This window comes from Parasteatoda tepidariorum, chromosome 4 (assembly GCF_043381705.1).
Source record: "Parasteatoda tepidariorum isolate YZ-2023 chromosome 4, CAS_Ptep_4.0, whole genome shotgun sequence".
Taxonomy (NCBI): Eukaryota; Metazoa; Arthropoda; class Arachnida; order Araneae; family Theridiidae; genus Parasteatoda; species Parasteatoda tepidariorum.
In genome coordinates, this window is record NC_092207.1 from 96,397,655 (window position 1) to 96,417,218 (window position 19,564).

At 27.8% G+C, this 19,564-nt stretch overlaps 1 protein-coding gene across 1 annotated transcript in view; it reads right to left on the bottom strand.

The window, feature by feature from the left end:
• The window catches only part of LOC122268266 (adhesion G protein-coupled receptor B3), a 46,532-nt gene extending 27,335 nt beyond the window's left edge, over positions 1-19,197 (bottom strand). The window contains exons 1-10 of the mRNA XM_071180217.1: positions 18,884-19,197; positions 11,844-12,631; positions 9,053-9,244; positions 7,591-7,662; positions 7,303-7,426; positions 7,074-7,169; positions 5,780-5,961; positions 3,995-4,047; positions 3,787-3,895; positions 1,549-1,658 (exon numbers count right to left, since the gene is read on the bottom strand). Coding sequence (XP_071036318.1) covers positions 1,549-1,658; positions 3,787-3,895; positions 3,995-4,047; positions 5,780-5,961; positions 7,074-7,169; positions 7,303-7,426; positions 7,591-7,662; positions 9,053-9,244; positions 11,844-12,629 — 1,724 coding nt within the window. The 5' untranslated portion in view covers positions 12,630-12,631; positions 18,884-19,197. The remainder of the gene's footprint in view (positions 1-1,548; positions 1,659-3,786; positions 3,896-3,994; positions 4,048-5,779; positions 5,962-7,073; positions 7,170-7,302; positions 7,427-7,590; positions 7,663-9,052; positions 9,245-11,843; positions 12,632-18,883) is intronic.
• Positions 19,198-19,564: the final 367 nt, after the last annotated feature.

Below are 19,564 nucleotides of genomic sequence, written 5' to 3' on the forward strand. Positions count from 1 at the left end.
TAAAATGTTCATTAAAGTGAAGTTAATTAAATAAAGCACAGTATCGCACATCTCAATTGCTGAAATATAATTCTTTCTCGTCTTTTGTTTAACTTAGTTTATGATTTGTTTATATATTTTATTGTAAACGTCATACATTTTTGTTTTGTGCACCTGGCAACTTAGAAGCATAATTAGTTTATTTACGTACTACATGGCTTCGTGCCTGTCTTTGTGTCAAGTAAGAAATGCATAATGAAAGAATTGAGATATTTGGGAAAGAATTATCGTGAAAGAATATACGTGTCACTTAAGAGAATTGATACCTGACGGGCTTGGTTCTCGGCAGAGAATGGAACAGTTGCTAAGTAAACAAATGCCACCTTTCAGCAATCAATCAGGATTGAGATACCCACACTACGTCACTTCCCTTTATAAAATGTATCTCTCAAAAATATCTGTGGTTTCAAGATTCGAACCGGGAGCTCATTTCTTTCTTACTCCTCACTTTTTTCTCACTCCTTTGACGCGGAATTTTTATTTAACCTTTTTATACTTATTTCCTTATTTTGTATTGATTTAGGTAAAAATAAATGAAAAAATTAGAATTACATTTAGCATTTAAATAATTTATGTTTATGAAATACCGGTGTCTTTTCCTGCGTTAAGGGTAAAATCTTAAGAAACACGGCCTTCTTCCAAACAATAATTTTTTCTAATTTTTACTTATTTGAAGTTATTTGGATCTAAGAGAAGCAGTTATTCCTTATTGAAATTTCTTTTATTTACAAAATCTATTATTGATAAATTTTTGAAAATGAGTGCAAAAGAAAAAACAAAATCAAATTACTTTTTTTGATTTTATATTTCAGAACAAATATATTTCCTACAATCTAGCAGATTATTTTTTAGTTACTATCATACTGTATTTTATCGGTAAAAAATACCGAAATATATTTTTGCTTGTAACTAGAAACTAGCGTCAGAAAAAGTATGAATGTTACCGTGAGTGATCGAAATCAAGAGAATGTCGAGTGTCACTGGTGAATGTGGACAATCATATATATTCGCTTTGGTGATTGTCCGAAATATTTGTTATATCCGATTTTATAATAATTTATTCGTTGATATTATTATATTTATTCGATATTTTAATATCTGTTGAGGATATTAAAATATCGAAGGCGAAACATTAGTGTTCAGAGTACCGGTTAAATGCATACTGTCCAGGGGTAAAAAAGCATTGATGTAAGGCATATCGGACAAATATATATTGGGCTGTGGCACTTAACTCACATACATAGACCTAGTATATATTTCGGACATTTACCAAAACAACTATGTGATTGTCAACAGCTTCCAATTTCGGTCATTCACTGTAACGTATGTAAAAGAGACACCAGTGTCCCATTTGAGTCACAGGATTAAGAGCTATTAGAGAATAGAGTATTAGTATATTTAGTTGAAAAAGAAAACTTAATTCAATTTAAGCAGAAAACTAGTAATTTGAAGGTAAAATTTGAATTGCACTACTATTTGATGAAATACTACATATTAAAAGAAACTTACTTTTTTAAGAGAAAATTTACAACGAATGTTAGAAGGATGAGGCAGAGTGAAGTTATGCAACTAATAGTTATCATTGTTCCCATTGGACTCTCTGATGCCAATCGCCTACCCTGAAGGAAAAACAGAATCATTCATTTTAACATTATCTATATTTCTTAACACTTTACTAAAATTATCCACAAAATCTTCCGTCGACAGCTCTATGATAAAGAAATAAAAAACTTGATTTCTTTTGACTCCAAGAATCCAAGATTTTTATTTATTTATTTAAAAAAAAATAATAATACTGTTATAATATGTTGTATTACATAATAAAATCTGGCAGGGAGAGCCTGGTTGGTAGGGAATTGAGCCCATGTCTAAGTTCGATCCCCGCCGATAAAGAGTTAGTTTGATCCTTGCCGGCCGAAGAAGGTGACTAGTGCACGTTAAATTTGTCGGGTCACAAAGACCTCCGTGTTCCTATGACAAATCAATACCTCTGGTGTACTGAATTGGAGATTGATCGTTCTCTAGTTCAGGTCAAAATTACTATCTGTGGATTAATGAATGGATGTAAGAATGGGTCCGCGTTATAAATGGGCTGTGACGTGCGTGTGGCTGAAGTCGTATTCTTGGTCATAGATAGCTCCCCTGAAAAAAATAAACAAGAAAAGCACCCTGAGTCTTAAATTCACTTGGTTTCACCAGACAGACTTGCTAGTATAGACGAGTGACATTAGAAATAACAACAAATAATGAATCGGCATAATATAATTTCCATATTGCAAGCAACCTTAAGGCAAACGTATTTGCAGTTTCCTTTGATAGACGCTTAAAAGTTGACTGGTTATTCATTATACTTAAGAAGAAAAAAATTTTACGTCCATATTATTACTTTTAGGATTGAATAAAAGCGTGCTGCATATGCCTGTACAAAAAGATGTAATTCGTTAGTTTTTAGTGCTAACCTTGTTTTTTAACTGTTTTTTCAGTATGTTAAAGTTCTGAAGCACAACATTTTTTAATGATGACATGTAATGTGTTTAGAATAAATTTCGATATAAGAGGGCTGTTTAAGTAAGCTTAATGCAAACATCATTGCGTGTAAATGAGCATAGTTGAATTTAATATAATTTCAACTTGCATGCTTAATTTGCTAACCATTTACAAACTTTATTTTAGGGATTTATGATAAGGGTTACTGCTGATATTAAAATCAAGCATATCTGGGATAGATTCAATGATATATAAGGAAAACTAAACCCTTAAATTAAAATCGTTAGCTTTTACTTAATCGCTAGAACCTTACATTATTTTTTCCTTTCCATATCTCATTATTTTTTTCACTTTAAAAAAAAAATTTCATGTTTGAGTGAAAATTTTAAAAGGAAGTTTTTTGAATCAATCATAAGACTAATATTAAAAAACTCAAATGGATTATTTATTTGATTATATCATTTAGCTCTTTTCCATTTATATAATTAATTACGCAGAAAATTACATAAATTTTTAAAACTTTTAAATTTTTATCCGAGTTCTAAAGAAAATCATAAAACTTAATAATTGCATTTATACATTAAATACTATGGCACATGTGTGTTTGTTTTTTAACTCCTTTTTTAATTGGATTTTAACGATTTATTTCCAAATTAATACTTTTAAAATAATCATTAATTATCTAGTTTATTATAAAAGCATACAAGTTGTAGATTGCCTTTTGCTTTGGATACATATATATCTCACTGTTTCAAAAGTGTAAGCATTGATTAAATTGTCTTGTTTTTATGGAAAGTTATTAAATGGAATGAAGAAGCGAGAAAAAAACGATAAAAATTCCAGACAAAATTACTCAAAAAGTGAAGTAGAAATAAATCTTTTCAAGTAATTATGTAGAAGAACATTTATATAAATATTATTCTTTATTAAAAAGTCTATGAAGAAACTAAAACCAGCAACGCCTCCTAGCGAGAAACTAGAAAAAAACTCAGAGACAGAGGAGAGTGGTAGTGAACGAATGGTAGAAAGCCTGCCATACAGAGCTCCTTATTTTCTTCTTCTTCATATATGTTTTATATGTTGTGTCTGTGAATGTGCTGTGTGCTTAAATATAATCATGTTGTTTAAAATAAAATAACGATATTATAAAAAAGTGAGCTAGTCATTGCCTTTTATTCCCCCCCCCTTTATGCACACCACTTCACTTTCTTCATTAAAAAATTAAAAGATAAGCTGGTATTTTAAAATTTGAAAACTTACAACTCCGATTTCTTCTAGCAGTAAAGCAATGCTACCCAAATTACGACAACGGCAGGTCACCATATCACCTTTCACAGAAAACGCTGAACAATCATTCACATTCCATAAGCTATAAAATGAAATATTATAAAATTAGTAAAATAAAGCATTTTAAATATGAATATTAAAAGTTAAATGAATAAGATAGTAAAAATAAATCTCAACTTACTGCGACATATTCCACAGTTGACCACATCTCATAATGTATCCTTCAGGGATATCCTTAATAAAAAAAAAGTGTAATTAAACAACAAGTTTGGTTTTAAATATAGGGTGCGTACTCACCTCAAATATTTATTTATATTTAAAAATCCTTATCCAAAATAAGTAAATAAATATACACACTAGGGGTGACAAATTAATACTTAAGCAAGGGAGAAACAGAATGGAATCAAAATTTGTTAAATAACATGAGTGAGAGGCAGATTAAAAAGATCAAAACCGGTTTGATTGCATGCTGAAATGTCTAAGTATTATTAATGATCACCTTTCATTCTTTTCTGTTATTTGCTCTCTAATACTTCTCAATTATGATGCTTCTAGTTCCGTTTTCTTCATTAGTGAGTGAATAACTGGATTTTGGAATAGTTTTCGTTTTATGGTTGCTTAAAGTATTCGAGTTGAGAAAAATCAGATATTTCGACGAAAATTTCGATGTTTTTTATTATCTTTATTAGAAAATTAGTTCATTAGCTTTCGAAAACCCTTCAAATTTTTTATCTCCGACTTTTAGAAATAAAGTTTTAGCAGTTTTTTTTTTCATTATATTGATATATGTAAGCGAAACCAGAAGTAAACTCCCGAAAGCGAAACTAAAAGGTCTTTTGTTAAACTTTGAGTATTTTAACTTTTTTATTTGTATAATTATAATTTTAAAACGATAAAATTCACTCTCAGAAATTAATATTCGAATTATAAATTTTTTTGTTCTCAGAATTTTTCAGCTTTCCAAATGCATTTTCTGAAGAACATTGATTTTGAGAAAAAAGTCCTAATACTAACACACATGAAAAAAAAAAGAAGTTCATTAGCTTATTGAAGTCATAAAAGCTTTGAAATTTCGTTTGTAGATTCCGTTTTATGTTAGTGATGTTTTGAAAGCTAAATTTTAACTTTGAGTTTGTTATACTTTTATCAAGCTTTAAGTAAAGTTATTTAAGTAAGAATTTGAAGCTTTAGTCAGAATTTTAGGAATTTTCTTCAAAAATTCAATATTAAACAATATATTTAATTCTATTTCGTATCTTTTAAGCTCAAATTCACCCTTATTTTTAAAATTATTTTACAAATTTTTAAATTTTACTTTTAATTTATTACCAAATATTTACAATTACCCTGCTTACCAAACATAAAATTAAAATTTCAAGAAAGCCTTTATTTAAAAAAAATTGCGCCAAAACCAGTAGGATTCCTGAAATGTAATAATTTGCCATCGATAAGGAAGACCCGGTTTATTTATTATATTTTAAAGTATAGCAAGACATAATAATACTAATCAAGCAACTACTCATTTCTCTCAAGGCAGGATTTAAGATGCGATGCAGATTATTCGATTCAATTAAATGTATAGTAATTCGAATAGACTATCAAAATAGACTAATTTCCAAAATGAAATTTTTTTTGTTGCTTAAGTGGTTAACTATTAACTTACTTGAAGTGCAAAGCAGATTATAGTTTCCTACTTAGCCTATTTTAAAATTGTGAATTAAAAGAAAGTAATATGTGAGGTAAAATGACCTAATAAAATTCAAAAATAAATTAATTAATTAAATAACATGTAAGTCTACACAAGGTTGCTTAGATTAAGATACACTATGCTTAGTCTATGCAAACAAACCTATAAACACCACAGAAAACATCAAAAATTGATTTATGAAACTTTTAACAAAAAAGAGGAAGATTAAGAAATTTGTTCACATTTTTTTTTAAAGAATTATTAAAAAATGTTGTTTACTTTTTCCATTTGTAATCCTACATCATATGTGGGAGGATGCTGCATGTGATTCAAGGTATTTAATGGCGAAACTATAGTTGTCACTCCTACGTCACTGATTACTAAATACTTGTTAGTTGACAGTATATCTCTCAGACCTTTTATTCCTATCAATGCATATGCACTCCGTTCCAGAGTGTTTTCTAAAAAGAATATGAAAGTTATCTCGCTTTAACAGCAGTGAATTAAGCAGTTTTAAAATCATAAAAGTATAGAATGTCAAGTAGTAAAGGAAAAAAATATGTAATGGTATTGTAACTTGTTAGACAGCTTTACTAAAACGGTTCTAAACACGAATCAAATCTAAATTGTTTACATTTTTCTGTTTTAGATATTTTCACACACTTTGAAAAACTACAATCTTCCTGAGGACTTCACTGTAAAAAAGTTTCGGATCAAATTACTATAAAAAGTACCGACACTTAGCGTGCCGGTACTTTCTTACCGTAAAATCCATTTTTACCGAAACTAGTTGCGGAACAATAAATATGATATATATTCTAATTTTTATAGTAATAATTACCGGTAAAATCACTGAAACACTTTAATTAGATAAATATTATTGCAAAAGTTACGGCATAATATTTTGCGATAAAAATGGATTTTAGGGAAGATGCACCCAAAGTGCCGGTATTTAATACCTAAATTTGATCTGGAATATTTTACAGTATGGCTGAATTCAGACCACCAACCACTATCGGGGTTTAAGGGATTTTCGTCTCCATATGACTCCAATGAAGGCTAGCTATACCCAAAGTCTGCCATGAAGGCGAGTTTCTGCCAATACTTTATTCGTTAGTTTCCTTACCTCTTAAGTCTCTCTCTTATCTCTTGAGTTACCACATCTCTACAATCGGGCTATCTATGAGATATTTTCGTATATTTTTTCTGCGTGAAAAGCTGATGCAAACTGTTTTCAGTACTCCTCAAAAAAATCTTCACTTTGTTGACTTTGAAACTTCTTAGATCTAGTTTAAAATTATAAGATTTTTGTTTTGAAGAGCGAGCATAGTACAAATATTAGATAAATTGGCGATTAAGCGGTAGTGGTAAAATAAATAAATTATATTTTAACTGATGAAGAGACTTAATAAAATTTAACAAGTCACTTTAGTAGAAAAAATTAGGTGAAAAGATAAAAATAGAATGCGTAGATAATTTAAGACATTATATTAAAACTCGATATTGTTATATTTATTAATTGAACACAGTTCATTAATTGAACACAATGAAATGAAAATGATGAATATTTTACCTAAGCTTGAATAAGGAGATTCGGCGCCATAATGATCATCTGAAATATTTGCCAATGCTAACTGACCACTAAGTTTACCTCTGTATAAATACATAGCTAGTTCAAAAAGACAAAACGTACATTTAAATGTTAGAAGAATTAATTTAGAAAAATTCATTGTTAAATCAAAATACTTATTAAATATAGATTCAAAAGGGAAATTAGTGACTTCTTTTATTGTCAGACTTACCTACGTTAGGAGTGGACTTGAAAATAATATGCTTTTTTTGAGTTTTCAGTAAACCTCTGAGAGCTCTTTCAGCAAAAGAAGTCAAATGGTGTATCATTTCAACAACTTTTTGAGTAATTAATTGCTGTAAAATTATGAAAGTACACATAAGCCAAATATGCATAAAATATAGTGCATACAAATGAGATGCAAGTATGCATAAGCCGATTCATTGAAATTTGATCGAAAACTATGTTAAAAATTTAATAATAAATTTTTTTTAAGAAATGTAATAAGTTATAGACTTACATTTTTTTGAGATCCTGGGGCAAACGATACAGTTTTCTTTCTTATAAGCTCGTTGGAAGCATGTAACAAAGTCTGAAATATAATTAAAATTCACGAAATGAGTATAAACATATCAATTTGATTAGTTTTGTGAGGGTAAATCAAAAAAAAAATTAAGTATAGTATTGAGTTATATATTATAGGTGATGCAGTTGTAGAAATATCCATCAATTTTTCATCTGTCAAGTGTCCCTAAGTAATGCTAACAGCAAATGCTATTTTTATGGTTCGAAATAAGCACAAACCTTGTGAAAATTGGGCTAGGACAAATTGTCTGAAATTTTGATATTATTCAATATTTTTATTCAATGCTAACCAGAAGTCTTCATGGGTACGACATTAAAATCTGAGCAGGTTTCGACGAGTCCATGCGTGTAGCGAAAAGAGGTTACCTTTCTTACTTTACATAACTTAATTACGTAAAGTTCAATAAATTATCTGGACACATTACTTTTTAAAAGCACTGCATTAAAGTTCCTTATTATGTTGGTTACAATTTAGTAAACGTTTTTATAATCAGGGCACGATTTACAGATCTCGGGGCCCTGGGCACAAAGCCTCTTGGGGGTGCTCTAAGGAAGTCGACAAGGTTCAGTTAACAATGCATGGTTTTTAGCCACACTATCAAAAGATAATTTTTTAGACAACAGCAAATTTTAAAGTCTTATTAAGCAGTGCATCAAATAGAAATGTAAAGCTTAAATAAGCTTAACTAAAGAAAACCCTAAAATTTAATTGATAGAGTAAGTATTGTTTTTGAGAATAGGAAAATTACGTAGGAAACAAGGTCTTTGCCTAGAAAGTTACTGGCTAAACTAGTTGAAAAATTTCATACATAATTTGGTATGGGAGTCCTGGGAGCATGCCTCGAAATTTCCCCTGTAAATCAGTCCCTATTTATATTATTAAATGCTTTTTCGCATCAGTTGACAATAAGATTATGCAATGAATTTCATAAATCATTCACACGTTGGTACGCACATTGTTCGAAATAAGGAGTATATTGAGCAGTAATATCTTTCAGGACTTCTGCTGTTTTTATATGGTGCTAAATTGAACCTAAATATATTGCAGCAAAGGTGCACTGTATTATAGCTTGAGGTATCTACAATGTGATTCAACGTCGAATTGATGGCAGGCGCAACTCGAATTTGAAATGGCTTTTAAATGGGATTAAAAAAACCATTATGTATCGAAAACTATCCATTTTTGAGTTTCATACCCAACTAGTCTTTCTATCAGCATTGAATAAACTACAACATATCAAAATTTCAGACGGTTTGTGGAAAACTAATTTCTGTAAGGTTTGTGCGAAGTTCTTCATACTATTTTAATTACTTTAATAATTTGGGATGCTTGTTTTTTTAATAGTAAAGCTAACATAATTAAAATGTATAGGTGAAATAAGTTTTCTATGCCTTACTTGTATGTATTTGGTATCCTTGGATTTGTCCAGTTTCAAGTTCATGTCCAGTTTCAGGAATGTGTTCAAAATTTCAAATGCTTCCAATCTGTCCATCGGACTTTTCATGTCAACAGAAGATATGTATCTCGAGAACTCGTCCACAAGTATGTACATATTTCCCATCATGCCTTTCTGAACTTGGTGAAAAATCTATAATCGGAGTTTTAATGAATTAAATTTAAAGTCTAAGTTAGGTAAGGAATAGAATTCTACTAGAAAAAGTGTCTATTAAGAGCTATTTTCAAATGTGGAAGAGGCAGTAATGAAACATTTAATTTATATAAAACATTTCTAAAACAATTGAAAAAAAATATCTTTTATCTTGAGCAAGTGCAATTAAATATTACAGGTGATTTGCGTTTATTTTGAAGTTACATTTTTTTAAAAATTTCTTGTTGTACATTTCACCTTTCTCTCTTTGAACACTTGAGCCAGAATATTTCGTCGTTAAATGAACAAAATTTTTTTCTTCGTAAGAAACAAGCTTTTTCCTTGTTTTGGCCAAGCACGAAATATTTTAATTGTAAAATAGTGAACTGAGCGTAAAACAATTGCAAATATGTCTTTTCAAGAGCTTAACTCTCGAAAAGAAAGAAAAAACCTACGAAATTTCGAATTTTCCAACAAGGAACCATATATTTATGACATTTTATGTTTATTTTCAATATTATTTATTAGTTAGAGCATTAATAGTTATTTGAAGCAAATGTTAGAAAAATAATAATATTTTAACTTAAAAAACCAGATGATTTGTTTGAATTATTCTGTGATAATCCAAGAATCTATAATTCAGTAAAAATCAAAATTATTTAACTATGATAATGATATAGATCTGGAACTGGATGTAAACAATAACTAGCCTGTAAAAGCTTGAAGAAACTCTTGAAACTTCCGGGGAATCCCTCCGTTTATGCTATGTCTACGAGGCCACTTTTGAACAGACTTTAAATTCTAGGAGGTTTTATTGTGATTTTTGTTTAAATTTACACGTACTTTTAGCATTCATAAGAGCTTTCTGCAATTTATAAATTATAAGAAATGGTGAGTCTTAAATTAATTTCAAAAATTTAATTTCACGACATAAATAATGGATAAGTACTGCCATGTTTTGAGTGTTGGGTCATTTGAAGAACAATAATTTAATAACGAAGAAATTATCCGGTAGGAATTGGATAAGCCTAGAACAATAAAAGCAAAAAACTATCATACTTGGGACATTAAAAATGAAATTAAGACATTTTTTGTTTGAGCATACATTAAAACTTATCAATGTTAATATTTAATTACAAATAAATACCAAACTCAAATAAGGATATTTACATTTATATTTAATTATTAAAAATAACAACCTTAAAAAACGATTTTTTCTGCAAAAACTGAATGGAACAAAATTAAGTTAAATTGAAAGAACGCGTTATATTGTGAACATTCAGGCATAAAAATAAATCGAGAGTGGCGATCCGAAAGTCTTACAATGAACTTTTATCCCTAGCATCACCTGCGCTTAGCCTTATATGGCAGTTTATCCATATTATATTGTTTAGCTGATCTTCTCAATGGAAAAACTCATTGGAAAAATATTTTTATGCTGAAGACAAAATGCGTTGTTTAAGAAATATATATGATTGATTCGCAACATAGAAGTCAAATTCCTTTTCTTAAGAAATGTGAGCAAAATTGCAAAGTAAGTCTACACTTTCTGGTTCATCAATTGTAAGACCTATTAACATACGACCTGCTTAAACTGCATATTTCCATGAGTATAATTTTCCAAAATTTTACAATTGAAATCTACCATTATCTATGGTTTTCTCAAATTAAATTAGACACAAAAGTATTATAGTATTAAGACCAAAACAGTTCTTAAGCAATTCGAGTATTTTGAAATAAATGAAATGCAGGTAAAAGTCTAGCAAAACCTAGCGAGACCTGGAAATTTTCGTTTAGATATGGCTTTGGAAGAAGTTTATTTTGTCAGTTGTATGTAATATGCGTAGGAGATTTTGAGTCTATGCAATAAAATGGTATTAACTCTACTACCAACAAGGAACGAATTATATCAAAAACTGTAATAAGCAAAGCAAAAAAAAAAAAATGTTTAACGGAACGTAATAAGCAATCATAATGAGCAAAGTAAAAGTAAACTTTTACTGAGCATAATAAAGAACCATAATGTGTTAAATAAAGACAATATTTTAGCTTAACGTTATAAGCACCCGTAATGAACAATACCAGATTAAACTTTAAGCTGAGATTAATAAACAGCCATAATGAGCAAAGTTAAAGTAAATTTAAAGTTGAATTTGATAAGCACACATTGACTTTTTGGGGATGACCGGTACAACAATTTTACCATAAGTCATATTTTTTCTAAAATATTCGATAAACGAGATGTAAACAGAAATTTTTGGTTTGAAGACATTTGTCTTGCCTTCAACATGGTTGCAACATGGTCAACTTAGTTGCAGTGGAATCTATTTTTAAAAAAAAAATATAGATGGAACTAATTTATAACTACAAAATAGGAACCGAGACATTTCGCTTGTCTGACAACTGTTGTACCAGCAGTCCCCAAGAGGTTAAATTTAAAAACACATATGTAGCTGTTCTGATGCTAGAAAAAAAGGATTTCTAAGATTAAAAATAGATTCTCAACATAAGTTTTGAACTCACAATGAGTGGTAAATAATAAAAAATTGTTAAATTTTATAAATATAATTGCAAAAATAATAAAAATAACTCCACATACCATGTGTCGCATTCGTCCTAAGTGTTCCAATCTGCATTCGCTGAAATCAACCTTTCCCCACTTTCCATTTGTGAAACAAGGACGATACATGTTTCCCTGGTAACCAGTTGGGCAAGATTTGAGAGCTAGCATGCCTCCATCAGTTTCATTCCAGAGAAACGAATCTTGAAAAAGTCTTGTACATTTGCGTCCTACAACAATGTCCAAATTCTTATCTGTACTGGTATCACCAAGTTCAGTTGTAACAATAGCATTTTGCTCAACTGATTCTTCAACAACTGTCACATTTACGGCAGCTAATACAGCCTGTGACGTCGGTTGACTCGTCTGAAGAGTTCCATCGGTGCTGCTAATCTCTAATGGAACTGATTCATCTTCCTGAGGTATTGATAAGATTTCTGACTGATTCACATACAGCAGCGTTGGTAATACTGACACATCTTTTTCTATTGCATATGGTTTCAAATCACTAATGTTGATTGAATTGTTTATCACTAATTGGGCCTCAGTGATAGTGGCATTTGTTGGGGTGACAACTATGATTTCTTTGGGTTTAAATGTTAAGGAATTGCTTGTCCAAGAAGTTGATTCTTGTTGAGTGTTATTTAGGTAATTAGATTCCTGAGTTGAAGAAATTGTTGCGTTGATTTCAAGGTAAAAATTTGGCTTTGTAAATTCGAATGGAGCAGAAGTGCTTAAGTTTAAAGAGTCATAAGTATCAGTATCATTTATAGTTGTTGACTGGACTAGCAGGAGAGAGCCGACAAAGGTGAAGATGAGCAACATTTCTATAAAAAAGTTTTTAAATTTGTAAAGTAATTATTAATTTTCAGTTTAATTCAAAAATATGTATAAGATAATTTTTTTTGTTGAATTTGAGAGTGTGTGTTTAAAAGTAACAGTCTTTTTAAGGCATATAAAAATCTTTAAACTTAAGATATTTTTTTTCATCGCTTCCCTAACAACAATTTTATCTTGACTCAGTTTGGCTCAAAATCAACTCAATATCAGTCCTATATGAACATGCACCGAGGGACCAATATTAAAATGTCCAGATTTTTCAATATTGGTTCTATATAGGGCCAATATCGACCTTTATGGGGTCAATATAGAGCCTATATAGGCTAATAAATGAATATAAAATGCCGGGTGAATCTGACAATTCTATATGGGACCACTATCGGGGGAAAAAACGGCACTTTGAACCCTTATAGGGCAATATTCGTGAATATTGGTTCAATGAAGGCCCAAGCTATTTGGTTCCTAGGGGTTATTTCAAAAATATAATAACCTATGTGAAGCGGCACAAAGAAATTCGGACAGGGTTCATACTTAAAAGAAATTTTTTTCCAGACTTTTCTAGGTAAAATTACTTAAAATTCTTGGATATTTAAAAAAATTCAGCAAAATTTATATTCAATAAAAATGTAATTTAAAATTATAAATTAAATCGCAACTATAAGAAACCATTAAAGAATAATTTACATTTAATAAAAATCAGGAAATTTAAATAATGTCATCTCGAATCAGAAACAATAAATTGTCAGAACCATAAAAATGACTGAAAGAGAAATTAAGGCTAAGGAAATTTACTGCGCAATATAAGAAAACGAGATTTTTTTTTTCAAGTGCGAGATGGTTACACTAATAATAATAATAATGAAATTATGTAAATAACCTGTGTATAATTGAACGTAAAAACATTTTCGAGAACATAAACGCAATAAACAATTAAAACTCAATATATCAGCATCGATTAAAAAATTATTTAATGGAAAGACAATCGTTGATAGGATTACAAAACTTAATTGAGCGATACTAATTAAAAAAATATAATTAAAAAAACAAATTTTTAACACTAATTATCAAACTACATTAAAAAAAATACTAGAAATTAAATGTATAAAAATTCTATATTTAGTTAAAATTAATCCATGTTTATTAAATTAAGTCAAATAGAATAAAAAAAACTTAAAAAAAATAATGCTTTTATCAATTATCAAACTATCCTTAAGTATGAAACTAAGCTGCAAGATAACAAAAAGTAAAAGCATAAAATAAAATTTTTCAGCAACTAACTCATCTTAAAAAAAAATATTAATAAAAATGTTATGCAAATAATCTGTATTTAATTGAAATTAAATTGTATTTAATCAACTGACGAACGTTTATGAGAATAGAAGAAGAAAAACACTAAAAAAAATATATATAATATAAAAATGCAATATGTTAAGATTTTCTATTTTTTTAAAAAAAAGTGAATCATATATAAGTTGGATAAATAAATAGAAAATATAAATTACAATTGTAAAACCCCGAGATTAATAAAAATGCATTAAAAAATTACATTAAAAAATATATTAAAAAATCTTATTTTAATTATAAATACCAAACCAACACAAAAACAAACTAAAAAATATACATAATTAATTTATATTATTCAGTCATAAAGTTAAACCAAATTATAATAAACTAAAGATTTATTAAAGTTGCGACTAATATAAAACAAACTTAATGACGACTAATATAAAAAATTCAATATATTCATGAATAATTATATCAATTAGACTAATTTTCATGTTTCATTTATATTTTAAATTATTTTTTTATTGATATTAATTATTATTTATTTGCAGATCTTTTTTTAGGTTTTGCAATAGCTTTAAGATATATATTATTTAAATTTTGCAATTATATTTTGCTAGTATCTTTCACCAAAATTTTAAGTGGATTAGGTAATTAATAAAAAAAACAATTAATAAGTAATTAATAATTAATAAGAAAATTGTAAAATTATTTCTACAAAATAGTTAAAAATTAGATGAAAATTGTATTCGCGTAAAATCTAATCTTTTACTATGGTTACTTAATAGTACAATAGGTTATGTCACGTTCCACCACAATAAAACAGTTCACCTTATTTTTATTATCTTGTTAGAAAAAGATGCAACAAACAAATACAGATTCCATTGATAAGAATTGTAAAATTAATAGAGAATTTAATCAGATAAATATGAAAATATTCTTAATTTACAACCAGACTTACTGATATGAATTACTTCCAGTAAATGTGGCTATAATTTTTTTGAAATTTTGTGGCAAACCTTGTTCTATATTTCTGTTGTTTTTCTTTCTTCTTTTTTTTTTTTGTTCAGATCATACTTTTTATGTATATACTCAGTGAAGATGCAGTAAGAAAACTTTTTTTAAGTTCATAGTTCATAAATAAAAATTGCCCTATCAACACTTCAAATTCCAATTCTGCGTCTATTCATTACGTTGCAAATCGTCCAATATGGTATTATTTAATCCACCTCTTATCATATTTGTTTCATCTTCTATTTTAGTGACACCTTTGCTTACTGTATAGAAGATGGAAAAAAACTTAAAAAAAGCTTTTAAATGCTTTTTAGCATACCAACATGTTTTTAGAAATTTTGACACTTATCCTATGACTTGATATAAAGTTCTTTTTTGAACCAAAAAATTATGAATAATCATTAAAGTGTCAACCAAATGGCCCCCTCAAACGCAGTTATTAATGACAATTAGAAAACAAAAGAAGGTAAAGGATATACCCGGAAAAAAATTCTATATATTAAATGTATGCTACACGGAATTTTTTGATCTTCCTCGTATCATATTTGCATTATCATTGATTTTAGTGACATCTGCTCTTACTATAGAGTACAAAATAAAACTTTTTATAAAAATGATTTTTAAATTTTTTTTAGTATATTCATATGTTTTTAGAAATTTTGACACCTATCCTTTGACGTGATTGTAATATCAAAGTTCTTTTCAGAATCAAATAATTATAAAAAATTATTAAAGTGCCCACCAAATCACGCCCTTAAACGCAGCTATTATTAATAATTAGTAAACAAGGGAGAGCAATGCCTTAACCAAAACAGAAAATAGTAGACTACCCAGAATTTTTAACCCACTTCAAGTCATTATTGCATCATCATCTAATTTAGCGACACCTGTGCTAACTATATAGAGTAACAAGGACAAAAAAAAAATTTTCTATAAATATTTTTCAACTTACGTATATGTTTTTAAAAATTTTGACAACTATTTTTTGATTTGATATGAGTATCAAAGATTCCCTTTAAACAAAAAAATTATAAAAAGCTTTAAAAAAGTTCGCTGAATGACCCCTTCAAAAGCAGCTATTAGTAATGATTCGAAAACATGCAATGCCTATTACCAAAACAGTAAATTTTAAACATTAGGCTACACAGAATATTTTTAACCCACTTCGTATCATATTTGCATCATCATCGATTTTAGCGACACCTGTAGTACTACATAGAGTGAAGAGTGCAAGATAATTTATTTTTAAAAAATGATTTATAAATGTTTTTTTTAGTATATGTTTTCCTTTGAACCAAAAAATTTTAAAAGATCATTAAATTGTCAGCCAAATAATCTCCTCAAACGGAATTATTAGTAATATGTAATTTATTATAAGCATGAAATTTATTTGCTACAATAAAAAAAAAAATTATTTTGGTGATAATGATTTCACAACATGTCAGTTTTTTCCACCTATGTATTTCTGATACAAAGATTTTATGTATAACTATTCTAGTCAATAAATAAAACAATTAATGAATTATTTGATAAATAAATATGAAAAAGAAACAAATTAGTTCGAAGCTAGCTTGAAGATGCAATATTTCATTATCCCCTCAACCAAATAACAAATACTTTAAGATCGGTAAATCTCATTGCATACAACCTTTCAGAAATGTATATGAAATACCAAAATTTCTAAAATTTAAATATTTCGAAACTAATGTGAAATTTTAAAAAAAAGAGTCAACTGTCTTTTATTTCTTTGGTGATCGGCAAATCTTGTCGAATACCGAATAGAAATAAAATAAATCGAGCCCCCTCGCTTAAATAATTCCATTTTTTTTAATTGAAGGATAATACTTGATAAATGCATCATTGTGTCAAAACAATGTAGAATGGTTAAATGGATACTTGAAATGATACGTGTGCTAATATTTTTTCACTGCTATTTATTAAAGTTAAATAAAGGTGTAATTTTCAATAATTTCAGTTGTAATATCTAAATGGAAGAGAGGGAAAATGATACTTTGAAAATATGTCGAATGGCCAGACAAAATTTGTCGAATTGTGAAAATATTTGGGAGGGCACAGTGACCTCCCGTGACCTCCCATCCCAGCACCCCTGATTATGCTATTTAATTATGCATTTACCACTAGCTTGTGATTATTGTGAAATAATGGTAACCAGTTACAATCGTTAATGTTAAGAAAAGAAGTTCATATTAAAATAATATAATGAGTTGTTCTAGTTGCCCAAGTACAAAAAAACTAGTAAAAATGTTTTTTAGCATTTCAGGTGATTAAAGTGTGTTTTAAATATGTCCCCTTGTGGAAAAATAAATGCTATATTTGTTTTATATGAGCGACATTATTTATTTCTGATTAAAAAACATTATTTATTTCAAGTTTCGAAAATGATTTAATATATAATAGCGATATAATAAAATAAAGTAAGAAGTCTAGGATTACGAAGGTAAAATGGCTTACTATAAATGATGGGAAACCAATAGATACATAGCATGGTAAATTGAAAAACATTATGAATAATTAAATAAAATCAAAGACTAATTGGCAGATATTTTAAAACGGTACTGTTAAAACTTTTGCTAACAACTTTGAGAACTTAAATTGAAGAAGAGTCTTTATTTCATAAATAAATAAGTATCAATACAAAAGTGTTATGATAATTAGATGGAAAAAATGTATAGCTTTAAAATAATGTTATATATAACTAAATTTATAAAACGATCTAAGAGGCGTCATGTTTTCAATATGCATTATTTCGCTTCTGAATATCGTCTGCTTAGGATGAAAAGATGGTAGAACAGGAGGTGTTTGAAATAAAATTATAAAATACATAATTCTAATTATAATTGCAGGTGAAAATTGACATTATTTTTTTTTATATATATCCGCTAGCAATTACTGTTACCTTATTTAAAAGGTGATCACGGTATTTCAAAGTTATATTTCAGACATTTTTGATGCAACAATTTATGTTACTAATATTAAAATTATTAATATTAAAATATGTATCTAAAAAATACCATTTATGTAAATTAATCTAATAAAAATTAAACTATTATTAACACTAAAAAGCTGTTTAAAGCTTATGTCATAAAATAAAATTTTGTAAAAGTGCTCATTTTTAATTAATTTTTTGACACATTTAATTTCAAATTCAATACTTTTTCATTCATTTATAAGAAATAATTATTGTGGAGTTAGCAACATCTTATACATTTTTCTGTTACTTGGGAAATTATATAACTTCACCTTATCATAAAAAGAAAAAATTATGCTAGTAAATATAATACCAATAAAAAAATATGAATTTAAAGAAAAATAAGTTTCATTCATTTTCAATAAAATATCATAAAAAGTATTCTGTTCTGTAAAAAAATAATAATAAACAGTTAAAATTGAATTTTATAATCAGTAATATAAGAATGTATTACTTAATAAAATATTTATTTCTTAAATAAAAATTGCACTTTCGTAACCATGTTGATGATGATAATTTTGCTTTTTAAAACGCTTTTCATTACATTTTTTAATAAGAATTGTTATTCACTGTAATATACTTATTAATTTGTGTTGTTTTAAGGATTTTTTTATTTTAATGAATAAAAAGAAATAAGTATATTTTTTATTCTAATGAATAAAAATGCCGTTAAAAAGTCATTAATAAAAAATGAATAAATTATTCTAATGAATTTTTTTTTTAATTTCCTTTAAAATGACACATTCATGCTTTTCAATTATTCTTTTTTAAATAATCGATATTCAGAGTAAATGATATTTTTCTGATGAAAAAAATTAATTATCTGACAGTTAAATTTAATTTCTTATTCCAACCACATTAAATCAAAATATCAATTACAAAATTAATTAATAACAATTTATTTTTTTTCTTTGCCCTTGCCAATAAGCTATTGTAATTATGTTTCACATACCTGATATCCAATATTCGATCCTTTAATCAAATCATTTCATGAAATATGTTTCAAACTCAATTCCCACTCAATTTTTACATTAACTTCAATCATCAATTTACAAATAGAAAGAAAGCGCTGTTATAATTTGACAGCTCAAAAATCATATTACAAATAGCGTGTAATGTTTTCAGCTTGTAAAAATAAAGTGGTCTAAAATATCTTTACAAAAATCGAAACTCTTTCATAAAACATTTTATTTCCGGATTCCGTTTTGCGATTCCTTCCTCCAAATTCCGGAGCATCCGATGAAGTCTCCATATCGGTTTGTGCACAAAATGATCTGCGCATACAGGAGAATCCCATTTCCAGGAAAGGTAAATCTCAGCTGTCTTCGATGTGTGTTGGTATTCCTGAATGAATGTTTAACATTTAAAAATAGAATTTCACCCTCTTAATAGAAAATTCGAATTCTCAATGAACTAAATATTTTAAAGAAACATTTTAAATTCATGGAAATAAGGACAATGTTAAGTTAATTATGGTTATAATTTATAGACTAAAATAATAATAATATAATAATAAGGAAATCATAATAATAATAAGGAAATTAATAATAATAATAAGGAAATTAATAATAATAATGAAATTACTAATAATAAGGAAATTAATAATAATAATGAAATTATTACTAACTTATGG